Raw genomic sequence first — 14,542 nt, 5'->3', positions numbered from 1 at the left:
GGTCTAGAGCGATGCCTGGGTGGGGCGGCAGCGCTGCTGCTGCTGCTAAGGTGGAGCGGGGCAACGGAGGCAGATGGTGTCGAGGCCGCGAGGAGGGGCGGGGGACAGGCGGGGGGGCAGCGGCTCCACGCGTGCCCATAGAAAGGGCTCGGCGTGCCGCTTGTGGCACGCGTACCATAGGTTCGCCAACACGGGTCTAGATGGTCATCTGTCAGCAATGCTGATTCTATGACCTTAGACAGTTCATGAGAGGGAGGGCATCTTGGCCATCTTCTGAGCATGGAGTAAGGGTCACTGGAGGTGTGTGGGAGAGGTAGTTGTGAAATTCCTGCATTGTGCAGGGGGTTGGACTAGATGACCCTTGTGGTCCCTTCCAGCTCTATGATTCTGTGATTCTATGACTCTGAACCAAGAATTCTTTGGCCCCCTCTTATCTTTCTCCCTAACGTGTTCTTTTAATATGGAGTCTCTTTCTTCTGTGTGTGTGGTTTGTAATTGACTTTTAGCAGTGTTAATTTGAGAGCAGACCTAGTTTGCAATGCAAATGGCATCCTTCCGTGTGAAACTGCTAGCTCTGTAGGGAGCAGGAGAGGCTGCTTTCACACCCCTCCAAACAGCGTTCAGAGTGGTCAGCCTGGCAGAGCGGCTTGCGCTTTGATGCGGGGTTGCACACTAAGGGTCCCAGCAGCTTCTGCCCGTCTTTGAGGCCCAGGAAATTAAAAAGAATTATTGATGTCCTGCACAATGTTTGATGTTTAATGACAAAATGTCACTTTGCCTGCCCTCGCAACCATTATAAAGATGTTTTGTCGGGGAATGTGTGGAACCCTGATGTGCTTAAGAACTCCATGATTTTTTTGGGGGGGGGAGGGGTCCTCTTTCTATTTTATGATGTTTTTAAAAAACTGAAAGGAAATGTAAGAATTAGGTCTGCAAAGATTTAGTTGATTTGGTGACACCCTACACCAGTTGGAGCAGCTGACTGAAGATAAAATATGTACTTTTTTTTGCTAATATTATGGGAGTGGGATTTTAATACAATAAGGAATGAAAATGAAAACATTAAAAATGGTCTTTCCTTCAAAGAGTGATAATATATTTCATTGTTCAGGGCTGAATTGGCCATATGATCAGTATCATTAAAGTAAAGATAATAGATTTAATGAAGGGGACCTGAACTGCATTTATCAAGCGCAGGCTATGTGATTATATGCTCTCTATTCCATAAGTAGTTGGATTTGGTCGCTGATAAAATAAAGTTTCAGAGAATAGCCCTGTCGGTCTGCAGTAGAATAGCGATATTCCAGTCAGTAGCACCTTAGAGACCAACAAGATTTTAGCTCTGATGAAGGGAGCTTTGACTCTTGAAAGCTTATACCCTGGAAATCTTGTTCGTCTTTCGGGTGCTACTGGACTAGAATCTAGCTGATAAAAGAAACTTTGTATTTTAATTGAATGGCTGTTTTAATCTAGTGCAGGGGTCCCCAGCCTTTCTCAGTCTGCAGGGAACTTTGAAATTCAGACAGGGTGGCAGAGCCATCCACAACATGGCTGCCGTGGTAGGCGGGGCCAACCACAGAAGGTCAGTGAGTGGGGTCGTGCATGACTTCTTTTAATACTTTTGGGCAGAAGCGAGCTTCTGTTTAATGGGATGCCTTTTAAGCGCACAAAATAAGTATACCTATTGAGCTAGCTAAGAAACCCTCATTTGTCAGTATCTGCCTTCATCTTGCAGGCATCTGTTACACTTACAAAAAAGCAAAAAACACTTCTTCTAGCTGTCCTTCCCTTACATGAGCCCAGTAGCCATTTTTAACCTGCAATGTGACCAAAATTTGATGTAATGATGTTGCTGTCAACTTCCGCCTGAATTATAAAAACACATTAAGAGAAGGTCTGATTACTTCAACAGAAGAGCCTATTTCCCACTAACTTTCTTAGCCTAACACTCCATCAGAAAGAATCTCCTTTGTACAGCACATGTAAGGTTCCCCTTAACAGTGTCTGTCCGTACTACTGCATTCTTGAAACTTTGGTTAAGTTAAAGGTCAGTTGTCTTTCTCATCTGTAAACATTTATTTTTATTACAATTTTTCTGGAATTGTGTTAATTGTGACACACACCTAGAATGGATTTATGGTTTGGGAACGGAACTGTGAACTACACCACTGTGTATAATAGTATCTGTTTGCTATTATGTATTATCCTGCTCTCACTGCATTACTTTCTATGAAATACTGTTTTTTTCATAGTTTAACACATCTCATCTAATATTCTGTGCATTGTTTCAGATTTCTGTAATCCTAATTCTATTACATTGCTTTATTAGATATCATCCTATTGATGGCATCATTTTATACTGTGGAATCTGCCTTAAAACTCACTAAGGAAGGCAGAATGTGAATAATAAATAAAAATTGCATTGTGGTTAAAATATAATCACTGATATGTAGGTAAGGCAGTCTCCATTATTCCAGTAGCAAAATAGTCACCAGACGATGGGAAATGTGGTTGAGCTGGTGAAAAAAATAATCCCTAATTTCCTCAATTTTGCCCAACCTTTCTTCTCTCTCTTTGTCCCTCATCTGTAACTTTACCTTGGTCTGTTGTCATCTTCCCTCAGTCTTGTTTAGCTCTAGTCTTGTTAGGAGAAAAGCAATGTCTTTATGACATCAGCAACCCTCACACCAAACCCATCTCTTATTTCCGTCATTTCTTTAGTTTGCTATGTGTGCAAAAAAGGATGGGAATTGGTGTAAAGGTTGCTGATGTCATAAACACATAAAGAAACCAGTCTTGTTACCTTATGCAGTTCCTAAGAGTAAAGAGCATTTGGGGAGCTTCTTTTCAGGTGAGCGGCTGCAGATTCATCAAACCATTCGGGCTTTTAGCTACTTCTCAGCTGTGAAATGGTTCTGTCATCCATACTGGCAAAGCATTTGACAAGGCAGTGTTAAGGAAGCTAACTCACAGAGGCATCATAGAGGATAACCACAAATGGATTTTGGACTGTTGTGTAGGACGTCTGCATTCTCAAAACAGTGGCCAGTGGTTTATTTGGAGGTGTGTTGGATCTGAAGTTTGAGGACCTAAATTAGGGGCTACAGTCCACCAGTCAGTGCTGAACCATTTGCAGCCCAGCATGAGCACTGACAGAACTGGATGGACTACAGGAAAGAATCCATTGGAGAATCAACTTCAGGTCAGAAGCTGAACTGAGTCTGTGGTGAGCATAAGAAAGGCCCTGCTGGATCCATCAAGGCCCATCAAGTCCGGCAGTCTGTTTCCACAGTGGCCAACCAGGAGCCTCTAGGAAGCCCACAAGCAAGACGGCTGCAGTAGCATTATCCTGCCTGTGTTCCACAGCACCTAATATAATCATAGGCATGCTCCTCTGATCCTGGAGAGAATAGGTATGCATCATGACTGGTGGTTCCAGGTTTGGGCGTTCCCAGGTCAGGGAACACCCAGGGGGGCCCCATGCCTACTACCAGGGCCCCCTGTGTGCCCACACATGTGCCTCCACCTTGCTGTGCATCCTTCCTCTTTCCATTCACAAGCTCTCCCACTGTACGCAGTCACAGCTTCCCATACTGCCTGCATGCCCTTTCCCTGCTGTTAGCAGGTACATCTATGAGTGCCATGGCCTCCTGTAATGCCAGTGCTTTGCGCAGCAAGCCCTTTGAACTGGCCAAGGGAGTTAGACAAGGTTGCCTCCTTGCTCCTCTCTTGTTTAATCTATATCTGAACGATATGGCAACCAATTTCTTAGAGTCTTGTCATCCCCCAAAGCTTGCAAGTTGTCCCAACCCAATTCTACTCTATGCCGACGATGCAGTTCTCTTGTCCCGCACAAGAATTAGTTTGAAAAGATCCTTACAAACCTTTTCTGAGTACTGCTCTAGGGAAGATCTTAAAATAAACCATCACAAATCTAAGATTATGATCTTCTCTAAGAGGAGAAAAATGCCTTTTTTTCGCTGGGTATTAGACAGCTTTGAGGTTGACCAAGTCAAGGAGTTTGTTTATCTTGGCATTCTTTTCCCCCATAACCTAAATTGGAATGCCCATCAAAAAGCAGTCTCCAACAAAATTAAACCTGGGGTCGGTGCTATTGTCACTTTTTTCCATACCAAAGGTGGCAAATATATTCCAGGGGCTATTCAGGTTTTCAATCTAAAAATTATTTCAATTATTCTTTTTGGTGTTGCCATTTGGATAACTGTTGTCAATGAATCTACAGATCGTCCATTGCTTCAGTTTTTACGAAAACTCTTAAATGCCCCTTGATGAGTTGCTGGCGTTACCCTTCTCTCCGAGTTTGGCCAAATGTCGCTCGAAGCTAGGGCATGGTTGGCCGCCTTTAGGCTCCTAGCTTCTCTGAAGCACGACCCCTTTAAATCCTCATGGCAAAAAATCTTAGATGAGAAATTGTCATTGTTGGGCTTCTCGCAGGATATGTCATTAGATCTTGGGAAAACTGAAGCTTTCACCAAAATAAAAAAGTGCATTAAAGAGCTTGATTATAACAGCACTACTTTTCGTGCTTGCCGCATTTGCTCATCCCAGTTCTTTGGAATGCCACCACCATGTGGTTTGCCTGCTTATACTTATTATTTGACAACTCCTAGTCTTTCTAGAGCCTTCTGTTTAGCTAGACTGAATGCTAACCCCTCTATGGTTATGCAGGGCAGAATTTTGAATATACCATATCCAGACAGGACCTGTCCTTGCTCTTCTGGCTCTTATCGATTCATTAGCTCATGCCCTCTTGGAATGCTGCTTTTACGAGGAACTTCGATCACATTATATCTCTCCCCTTTTAACATATAAATCTAATGCCTCTGTGCCTGACATACCGTATATACCCGTGTATAAGCCGACCCGCGTATAAGCCGAGGTGCCTAATTTCTCCCCAAAAATGGGGAAAAATTAGGCACCCGCGTATAAGCCGAGGGTCGGCTTATAACTCCTCCCCCCCCCCCCGCAGGCTTACCTGACCGGCTCCTGGCGGCGAAAAGCGGCGCGGGCCCGGTGGGGGCGGCTTTCCTGCAGCTGCTGGAGGCCGCCCCCAGGCTGCTCCGGGCGGCGGAAAGCGGCACGGGCCCGGCAGCCTCCCAGGCAGGCCCCGCTGGCCGCTCCCAGGCCGCTCCCAGGCGAGCGGGCCGCGGGGGCGGCGGGGAGGCCTGCCTGGGAGCAGGCAGGCCCCGCTGGCTGCTCCCAGGCCGCAGGAAGGCGAGCGGGGGGGAGGCGGCGGCAAGGCCTGCCTGGGAGCAGGCAGGCCCCGCTGGCCGCTCCCAGGCCGCCGGCGGGGGGGCGGCGGGGGGGTGGGGGGCGGCCGCGAGGCCTGCCTGCTCCCAGGCAGGCCCCGCTGGTCGCTCCCAGGCCGCGGGAAGGCGAGCGGGCCGGCAGCGAAGGATGGCAGCAGTGGTAAGTTTCCCTCTTCCCTCCTCCCCCCTCCCCTCCCCTACCGTATTGACCCGCGTATAAGCCGAGTTGGCTTTTTTCAGCCCTTTTTTTGGGCTGAAAAACTCGGCTTAAACACGAGTATATACGGTAATGCCTTTTTTACTAAGTGACAGGTATCCCAAGGCTACATTGTCAGTGGCAAGATTTGTTTCAGTCCTTATATCCCTCAAACATTAAATATATGCTGCTCAAGATCAATGGATCAAGGAGCTTCTAAGGGATAAAGGAAAGGCTTTGCGCAGCACCCACATACACTTCTCCAGCGGCACCAAGCAGCATACGCAGCTGGAAACACAGGTGACAAAAGTACTTGCAGGCAATGAAAGGGTCTGAGTGCATGCATCAGAGGAGATCTATAAGTTGGGAGTCAGCAGCTGGGGGCCCTACCAGAAGCCATGGCCCTGGCAGTTGCCCCAACTCAAGGTATGGTGACACTAGTCCTGGATGGATTTTCAGGGCAGTGATATAGGAGTGAGGATGCAGGCAGGCAGAAGGAACAATCAAACCAATAGTGATGCTGATCACCTGAAAGGATACCTGAGGCAAGGCAAGGAAGCACAGCTTTTCTTCCTTTCTCATAATACCAGAAAGTGGGGTCATCTACTGAAGCTGTAGGGTGAGAGATTCAAAACAGATAAAAGTATTTCTTCACCCAATGCATAGTTAAATTGTGGAACTCCATGCCCCAGGATGTGCTGATGGCTGTCAACTTGGAAGGCTTTAAGAGGGGAGTGGACATGTTCATGGAGGGGAGGGCTATCCTTGGCTACTAGTCAAAATGAATACTAGTCATGATGCATACCTATTGTCTCCAGGATCAGAGGAGTGTGCCTGTTATATTAGGTGCTGTCAAACACAGGCAGGATGTGGGCTTCCTAGAGGAACCTGCTTGGCCACTGTGTGAACAGACTGCTGGACTTGATGGACCTTGGTCTGATCCAGCATGGCTTCTTTATGTTCTTATTATTAACGTCTGGATATTGGTTCACACAGAAACGCAGATCTGACGTGAAAGTATTTATGGCTAGGCCTTCAGAACTGATGACTCCTACCATGTTAAGACTGGGAGAGCACGTGTTCTTCCAATGTACATCCTTGGGTGGTGCACCACAAGGGGTGTCTGCACACAAATGAGGAGGTTCCCACTTTGAAACCCAGCTCATCCTGACGCCAGTGAACAGAATTTTGAAATCTTGTGCTGTGGTGGTGATAGTATGTCTGTGTGTGCAAAAAGGTGCAAGATGTTCAGCTGTGCAAGTGTAATGTTATGTACACATATAGAGGGCCTTGCTAGTTTGCAGCCAGAGTGTGGAGCTCAAAGTTCACCCCCCAAAAAAAATTTCGATTGATTGCTAGCATTATTAAGTATGTCACTTCTGCCCATTTCAACTGTGTGTGTGTGTGTGTAAAGTGCCTTCAAGTCGCAGATGACTTATGGCGACCCCTTTTGGGGTTTTCATGGCAAGAGACTAACAGAGGTGGTTTGCCAGTGCCTTCCTCTGCACAGCAACCCTGGTATTCCTTGGTGGTCTCTCATCCAAATACTAACCAGGGCTGACCCTGCTTAGCTTGAGATCTGACAAGATCAGGCTAGCCTGGGCCGTCCAGGTCAGGGCCCCATTTCAACTACCCGTGTAAAAAATTATTGATTTGGAAGTGAGCAGCAAGTGCCTGAGAATATTTTAAACTTGATGAACAAAACCGTCATAACACTGTCTGTTTGCACTTTTGTTTTCAATTTTTGAACTATATTGTGGTTGTGTTGGCTGTACTTGTATCAAGTGTCATGGTTTAATGAAACTAAAATGTACTGCATTTGACTTTGTGAATGAGTTAAACAGCATTTAATGTTCTTGCATTTTTATATTTTTTTGTGGAAGATGGTTTTTAAATTCATTCACTGCTTGTGTGGATTTGCCGCCTGCATGCTAACTCAGTCTTCAGTGGATGGCATTTTGGAATCTCTGAGTTATTTGTGAATTTATTTGGCTGTTTCATGAGACTCTTTCCAGCACATGTGAGCAGTACCAGCTAGCCTCTGGGGTCTGCATTCATATCAACAAATGTAATGGTGAAATGTGGTGGGTGTGAATGTAAGCTGGCAGTAGATGTCCTGACAGAGACAGCATGGTGTAGTGGTTAAGAGTGGCGAATTCTAATCTGGAGAACTGGGTTTGATTTCCCACTCCTCCACATGAAGCCTGCTGGGTGACCTTGGGGTAGTCAAAGTTCTGTCCGAATTCTCTCAGCCCCACCTACCTCACAAAGTGTCCATTGTAGGGAAGGTGATTCTAAGCCACTTTGAGACTCCTTAAGGTAGAGATAAGTGGGGTATAAAAAATCAACTCCATGACTGTCTCTGGGTAAAGTGCCACTGTTATCACCAGCTCTGCTCGTGGTAGCAGGTTTGCATCTTGCTTGCCCACAGGGATATGCACCTGAAAAGATGTGAAGGCCCAGGGGGGAAATTGGGGAGGAAACAGTTTTTTTTCCCCAAGACCCTTCCCCCCATTTTCCAGTGGAATTGTGGAGTACTGAAGAAAATTCCTATCAAATATTTTCTCTTTTAGAACAAGTAGATTGTTTTTAAAGACAAGGTGGGCATGCTGTATACAGCTCTTCAATCCAAGATGCATTTCTGCACCTAGAAGGATTCCTTATCTTCCTGAAGGGAGCATGCAGGGCTCTCCGTGCTTTTCAACTGTTGCATCCCTTCTGTTGTCCTTTAGACCTGACTTGTGTTTGACCTTTTTACCTCTCCCTCAACCACTGCAGCACATACACTCACAGATTGAGTATTTATTTATTTTTTTTAATCTTAATATTCCACCCTACCCAGCAAGGCCTGCTCAGAGTAAAAAAAAATCTTATTGCCCTACCTTGCAGGAGGGAGGAAAAAAGATGAGAAGGAGATGGGGCAGAAGCAGCATCAAAGTATTGTATATATTTCCATCCCCCCCATCTCCATTTTCCCCCCCAAAAGGAAAAATTTCCGCCTGTAGCTTCGATATTTCTGGAAATTTACATCTCTGTGTACCTGCATATTTGGGATGTAAGACGTTTTGTTTTATACATAATGGCTTGGACTCAACAGAGCATTTCTGTAGATGGAAGTGCCTGCCTTATGATGTTGAAAGTGATGTTTATGTAGAAGGAAGTACCTGTCTTATGATGCTGAAAGTGATGTTTCTGCTAGCTTTAACCTCATCAAGATGGGCCAGTGAACTCTTTGCCTACCTTATCCCTTTTGTCACAGAAAAGGTTGGAATTGCACCCCAATATGTCTTTCATCTAGTTTCCAGGTTTCACCTGAATTAGCAACTTATTCTGCTGTTACACTTCGCAAACTTGTTGACCAAGGCACGAAGAATTGTAGATTCCTTGGACATCCACAGGGCTTTGCTTTGTGCTTACAGGACTGGGTTGGTTAAGGCAAGCTGACTAGGATGGTCACTACCTTCACAGTCTTCTTCAAAAGTATACCCCTTCCAGGGAGTTGCTCTGCAGAACTCCCGTCTCAGTCTTCCACCTTCATGAAGCATCATGCCCCGCATGTGAGAGCAAGATTAATCTACCTTTCAGCAGGGCCTTGATCAGTGCCCTCTTCTCATGATTTCTCCCCTTCCATGTAGGTCTGTTTGCTAATCCTTTCTCATAGGCATGCCTGCACAGAGATCATATAGGTTGCTTACCTGTATTGATCTTTGAGAGGTCATAGGTGCAGTCATGTTAGGCCTGTTGTGGTGTTCTATGGAAGAACTGAGAGGGAAGGCGCAGTTCCACCTTTCTAAGCACGCACATGAGAACCCCCATGCCTCAAAATGAGCACATCTGACTGCACCTCAAGATGGGCTGTAAAAAACACTTTGCTTAGTTCTAAAGAGACCAGTTATCACCAGTGTGGGATTTGAGCTGTGGGGTTCCACAGGGTACAGTATTACCCCCCCCCCATGCTATTCAGTCTTTATATAAAGGGCTTAGGAGAAATCGTTCATAGTTTTGGAATTGGATGCCATCAGTAGGGTGTTGTCACAAAGCTCCGTATCTCTACCCAAATCTGGGGGTGCGGTAAAGACCTTGAGCCACTGCCCTGGCTGCTGAGGTTAAATGGCTGAGAGCGAACAGATTGAAACTAAACCCTGAAAAGGTGGAGGTAATCTGGTTGAGAAGCCTGAGGTCTTGTACAACATCATGCTTCCTACTTTCAGTGGGATTCAGCTGACCCTTGCTGACTCATTCAAGAGCCTACGGGTTATACCAACACAGCTGGAGGAGCAAATTATGCAGCCACAAAAAATGCTTTCTTCTAATTTAGCTTAGCCTAGAAGATGGCCCCTAACCTTGACTCAGCTGATCTGGTTCCCTGGCATGGTAACATTGATACTAGGCTACTGTGATGCACTCTGCCTAGGTCTCCCCTCAAAATCAGTTCATAAATTCCAGGTAATGCAGAAAGCCACAGCTTAGATATTAGCAGAAACTAGACAGTGCATACATATTACACTCATTCTGCAATCACTCCATTGGTTGCCCATTTGTTACTGGACTCAATTCAAGATACTGGCCATCATGTACAAAGTCCAATTCCGGAGGGCATTTTTATAAACAAACGGCTGCATTATAACAAAGTGATTCAGGAAGATTCTTCAATAGAGAGAATGGGACTGTGGACTATACTACTAATCTGTGTTATCTGTTGCTGTATGTTTTCATGTTGCTCTCACTGCATAATATTTCTAGTTATGTAATGTTATTTCTTGCATTGTTTAATTCTTACCCCTTGTATCAGATTTCTATAGTCTTAGTCCTATTACATTGTTTATTAGATCCTATTGATTGTACAGGCTTACATTATGTAACCTGCCTTGAGTCTCCATAAGAAAGGTGGACTATAAACAAAAGATAAATAGTTCTGGAGGATGCTCTGTGTAGATGCATAGGTGCGACTGCGTGTGACATCAGCTTCAGAAAAGCAATCTGTTTTTTATATTTTCTTTTATTTTCCTTATTGCTGCCAAAAAATTGTTTCTGTGCTGGTTTTTATTCTGTTTTGTTATTTTATTTTCCTTAATATTTTTATTAGGACTTTTTCAGATTTGATTAACATAAATATTTTTAAAAAGAGTTTCTCGCAAAGAAAGTTAGGTGTGTAAACCATTAACAGGAATATTACACTAACACATTTTAACCAAATCATGAAAAATACAGTGCTGACCGTACAGCCAGTATCTAAATTTAAAACAAGAAGAGAAACTTTAATCGACAATGCCGGTTAACTAACAGTATCTGACCAAAAATAATTCACTTTCAAAGTAGGTCTAGCCATATCAGGATTTTACTTTAACTGTTTTTATATCATCAATGAGAAGATAACATCCATTTGCATCTCATCCCACACTGTCTTGTACAAGAAATTAGACACAAAGGCCTTTTCTTTTTGATGGTCAGGTATGTTGTCTTGGTCTTTGACACATTTGTTGCAAAAGGTTTTTTAAACTACTTTTAAAATCTGATTAAATCTGACAGTGTGGATAGGCTAAGGCTAAGCAAAGTAAACTAACTTTTTTGATATACATATGGGTACTGGTGCAGTCACATAGCCATATCAAAATTTACTGTGAGATGATTTTCAAAATTAGGCATATCACCTACTTTAAATGTAAATGATTGCCTGTTCATTTAGTTAATTGGTCAAATTACTTTTAAGTGCTAATTTACTGCAGTCAAAACCCAATTGAAAGAGAGAGGTACTTGAGCAGGGACAAGTGGGTGTTAAATGTGTTGCGTTTCCCCCCCAAAAAATAGCCAGTAGTGGCAAGGTTCTGCCTCTAAACTGAGCTGCACAGTAGTTTAATAGGAGATACCTGTAACTGGGTATGGTGTTATGCTTAGTAAACTTTTACCTTCTTATACAGAGAGGAAGCTGTGGCAGCTGTAGGGTGGGATGGGAAAGCCTTCCAGGCAACTGCCTTCTGGACCGAAGAATATCCTATCCCCCTCACTCTGCCCTCTCCTGAAGATTTTTTGTACCCCAACCGGCCACAATCAGATAAAAAAGGGAGACACAAGCTTTAAATTAAAGATTGGTAATGTGTAAGCTATGTGTTCCCTAAAGGTCTCTTATTTGGAAACCTGCTAGGCTAAAGCTGTACAAGTTGAGTATCCCTGATCCGGACATCCACTATCTGAACTGACCCGAAAACCAGACCTCTTGAGCCGGCATGCAGGCATTACTCACAGGCCCTCAACAGCACTCCAGTTTGCTTTCTGATGGTTTAATATACACAACATTTTAAAAAATGTTGTTTACAATTACATTCAGGCTATGTGTATAAAATGTATATAAAACATAAATGAATTTTGTGTTTAGACTTGGATCCCATCCCCCAAATATCTCATTATGTATATGCAACTATTCCAAAATATGGAAATATCCGAAATACGGACCACTTGTGGTCCCAAGCGGTCCGGATAAGGGATACTCAACCTGTACTTATATGTGAGGTAAATAGAGACCCTTGCTTCTTAGTTTTTTTACTTGAAAAATAAGACACAGATGGAGATACACAACATAAGTTTATTTAACAGAACGTATAGTATTTAATAAGGCAAATATAATGTGTGAATGACCTATATAGAAAGTAATGCTGGCTCTCGATTAAAGTAAATAATCCCTGAGGGGAGTTTGGATTCCCCTTTCTCTGGACAGGGTACCTCAATAGGTTCAAGGGCTTCTCTTTTCTCTCACAGAGCACCTTTCAACAGAACCTACACACACACTTGTTAGGAACGATGGGCCCTGAACAGGATGCTTAAGCCGACCCCAAACCCTCAATAAAAGCCCGGCTAAGCTGATGTTCCTTTTTAGATGCACAAAATCCCTATCCAGTTTTTTCTTCTTCATCCTACTTATTTTGGGCTGGCTCAGCCCGTCCCCTCCAGTGGAGTTCCATGGGCTCTGATTGACAGAAAATCACTTGGATTTGCATGAGGCCTAAATGACACGGATTGGTTCAGCCTCTGGACGAGGGGCAGGACTTTTAAGGATGATTGCCACAAAGCATACTATCAATCTGGTATTGTAGTTAAACTCTAATTATGCTGTGATTTTAAAAATGTGCTTAACAATGACTTTCCATATTGTAAGTATGATATTTGACAAAGGGTTATTGTTTAGACTACCAAGGTGCATCTATACAGAGCTGGTATGTGGGATTTAGAACAACCTTGATGTTAAAAGGCATACAGTATGCAAAGGATAATCGAGAGTCTCACTGATACATATTGTAGAAACCTAGATAGGCACAATATTTGTAATTTTATCTGATTTTCTCTTAGTTAAAAGATATAGGTAGTTACAAGTATGATTCAAGACCAAACCTCTGTGTGCATGTATTAATGTATTACTTTATATATACATTTTAATGCAAAGTTTTTGTTTTTCAGCTGAAATAGCCCAAAGGTACCGGATAAGCAAGTATCCAACTTTAAAATTGTTCCGGAATGGAATGATGATGAAGAGAGAATATCGGGGTCAAAGATCAGTGACCGCAATAGCAGATTATATACGACAACAGAAAAGCAATCCAATTCGAGAAGTATTAAGTTTGGAAGAAATTAATTCTCATGATGTGAGTCTTTTTTGTTTTTTAGATTGCGTGATTGTGTTACATTGAATAACTTATGTGTAACTCAGAACATGTTCTTGCTACTTAAGAGAATTTAGTGTGAACTGTCATTTTCATCTTCTGTCTTCGGTGCAACCCCACATGTGGGACAGCGCCTACGCACAGGCCTACCTTCGGAAACTTTATTAGCCTTGAACCTCAAACTGGGGATGCCCCTCCCACAGCAGGCGGGGTCGGTTTTCGCGCCGAACGTCCGCATGCTCCTGGGCGGGGCATCCCCTCCCCTCCTCAGTTCCTTTCTTGCCACCGCTTAGATCGGAGCTTTTGCCTTACCTCAGACTCGTCTTGCTTCTGTAAGTCGTTTTAGAGCCGCGCCTACCCGGCTCCCTTCTTCTTTCCAAAGAGGGTCCAAAAAAAAAAAAATCTCTTATTCACGGTTCCCTCAACCCAGCGCAGAGGACTGCGATGGCCCCCGAAACCCCTTTCAAGCTCTGCAAGAAGTGCCCGGCTAAGATACCGCACTCAGATCAGCATGATCTTTGCTTAAGCTGCTTGGGCGAGGGGCACAACGTCTTGAAATGCTCGATATGCCAAGGCTTCTCTACCCGGTCTCGCAATGCTCGCATGCACCGGCTGAGCGCCGAACTCTGGAAAAAAGCCCTTTCAGTGCCCTCCCCTTCGACGGATTCCAGAACTCCGGGAGACGCGCAGTCGATACGATCGGTACCGACCCCCGGTACGAGCCTCCAGATCTGACACTCTCGGATCCAACCCACGTGGCTAAAAAGCATAAACATAAGTCTAAACACCAAGAGAAACATTCCGGATCCGGTCACTCGGTACGCAAGAAGACCGCGTCGACGCCTAAGACTTCGGATCCGAACCCCTCTCAGACTGTACCGACCCCGGTACCGAGAACACCATCTCCACACCTGGGCTCGCCGCTCCAATCCTTTTCCGACATTGAACTAGAACCACTAGAAGACCCTTTGCTCATCTCAGATCCGGACCCGTTGGATCCAGCATCCCTGGTACCGACCCCCTCGGTACCGCAGCAGATTCTCCAACCTGCTCCTTCTACGTCTACACCCGCCATATCTCCAGAACTCGTTAAAGACTGGATCGAGTTCTGCAGATTCAGACAACTCTCCATCCAGGGAGAGCCAGTGGTCCTGAAGACACCTCAACTCCCTTCCCCCTTCACCCCGCTGACCCAGCGAACTCCCAGAGGGGATTCAGAACCAGATGACTCAGAAGCCAGAGACTCAGTTGAGAGCTCTGAAGGAGTCTCGGAACCCTCACCAGATGAACTGGTAGGAGACACAGACGCTATATCCCCGTCTGAGGACTTGAAATTGAGGACAGAACAAATGATAAGGATGGCTGAAGCCCTCGATATCAACATTTCTACAACTAACAGGCCTAAAGACAAGATCCTCAGTCGC

General features: G+C 44.6%; 1 protein-coding gene across 1 annotated transcript in view; it reads left to right on the top strand.

Annotated features, from left to right (window-relative positions):
- The window catches only part of ERP44 (endoplasmic reticulum protein 44), a 64,899-nt gene that overhangs the window by 25,902 nt on the left and 24,455 nt on the right, over nucleotides 1-14,542 (top strand). Inside the window, exon 5 of the mRNA XM_056857305.1 lies at nucleotides 12,916-13,100. Within this exon, the coding sequence (XP_056713283.1) occupies nucleotides 12,916-13,100 (185 nt within the window). The remainder of the gene's footprint in view (nucleotides 1-12,915; nucleotides 13,101-14,542) is intronic.

Source organism: Euleptes europaea, chromosome 11 (genome assembly GCF_029931775.1).
Source record: "Euleptes europaea isolate rEulEur1 chromosome 11, rEulEur1.hap1, whole genome shotgun sequence".
NCBI classification, from domain to species: domain Eukaryota; kingdom Metazoa; phylum Chordata; class Lepidosauria; order Squamata; family Sphaerodactylidae; genus Euleptes; species Euleptes europaea.
The sequence above is the reverse complement of the archived record's forward strand: the minus strand, read 5'-3'. Positions and strand labels throughout refer to the sequence as shown.